This window comes from Frankliniella occidentalis, unplaced genomic scaffold (assembly GCF_000697945.3).
Source record: "Frankliniella occidentalis isolate FOCC.00 unplaced genomic scaffold, Focc_3.1 Scaffold13, whole genome shotgun sequence".
NCBI classification, from domain to species: Eukaryota; Metazoa; Arthropoda; class Insecta; order Thysanoptera; family Thripidae; genus Frankliniella; species Frankliniella occidentalis.
Genome location: NW_026267143.1, coordinates 2,788,710 through 2,789,458, shown reverse-complemented (window position 1 = coordinate 2,789,458; position 749 = coordinate 2,788,710). Strand labels below are relative to the sequence as shown.

At 57.7% G+C, this 749-nt stretch overlaps 1 protein-coding gene across 1 annotated transcript in view; it reads right to left on the bottom strand.

Moving 5' to 3' along the window:
• LOC113215836 (receptor-type tyrosine-protein phosphatase alpha-like) overlaps positions 1–724 on the bottom strand; it is a 21,089-nt gene extending 20,365 nt beyond the window's left edge. The window contains exon 1 of the mRNA XM_052263680.1: positions 48–724. Coding sequence (XP_052119640.1) covers positions 48–351 — 304 coding nt within the window. The 5' untranslated portion in view covers positions 352–724. The remainder of the gene's footprint in view (positions 1–47) is intronic.
• Between the last annotated feature and the right edge of the window lie 25 nt (positions 725–749).

Sequence of the window (749 nt, the reverse complement as noted above, 5' to 3'; positions counted from 1 at the left end):
ATTAAAACCAAAACGAATTGTGTTGGCAGATCGGCCCCGGTACGCACAAGGGATGATGTTGCAGTAGCGGTTCTTGCACGCGTTCTGCGGCAGGTGGCCGGCGCGGCTCGACGCGCCCGCGGCGTACTGGGCGCTGAGCGCGCACAGGGCCTCGAACTCGCGCTGCAGCTGCGGCGCCATCTTGCAGGGCAGCGGCAGCGCGCGGAACATGCAGGGGCTGTAGAGCGGCGGCACGCCCACCAGCGCGTCTCCGGACAGCGGCACGCCCTGGCCGCGGTACTCGTCGTCCAGCGGCCAGCGGCCAGGACAGCGGGGCGGCCAGCGGCACCACACCAGCCGTGACAGCACCATGCTGCGGCCCGAGCGCTGGCCCAGGGTGCAGCTCAGCGCGCACGAGTGGCTGCCAATGAATGGCGGTCAGCAACAAACATCACAAGATGATGACGCGGTGCGTATTTCAGTTTTCCTGGAATATTATCTAAAGCGAGGTCTCGGATGAAGTTTTTCAATTGCGCCGTCGGACCTAAATTTCCGATCTCACGAGCATACATGTGATAGGGTTCGGAGTAACACGGAAAAAATACAGTAACAGGCATGTATTCTGAGAGAACTTATCACATGTAAATATATATCTGAGTGCTCGCTTATTCCATAAAAACTAAAATACGCCCCGCGTCATCATCGAGTGATCGACATGCGTCATTGTGCAGTTTTCAGGGTACGATAATCTCCTTCTGTTTTGGTGCCGA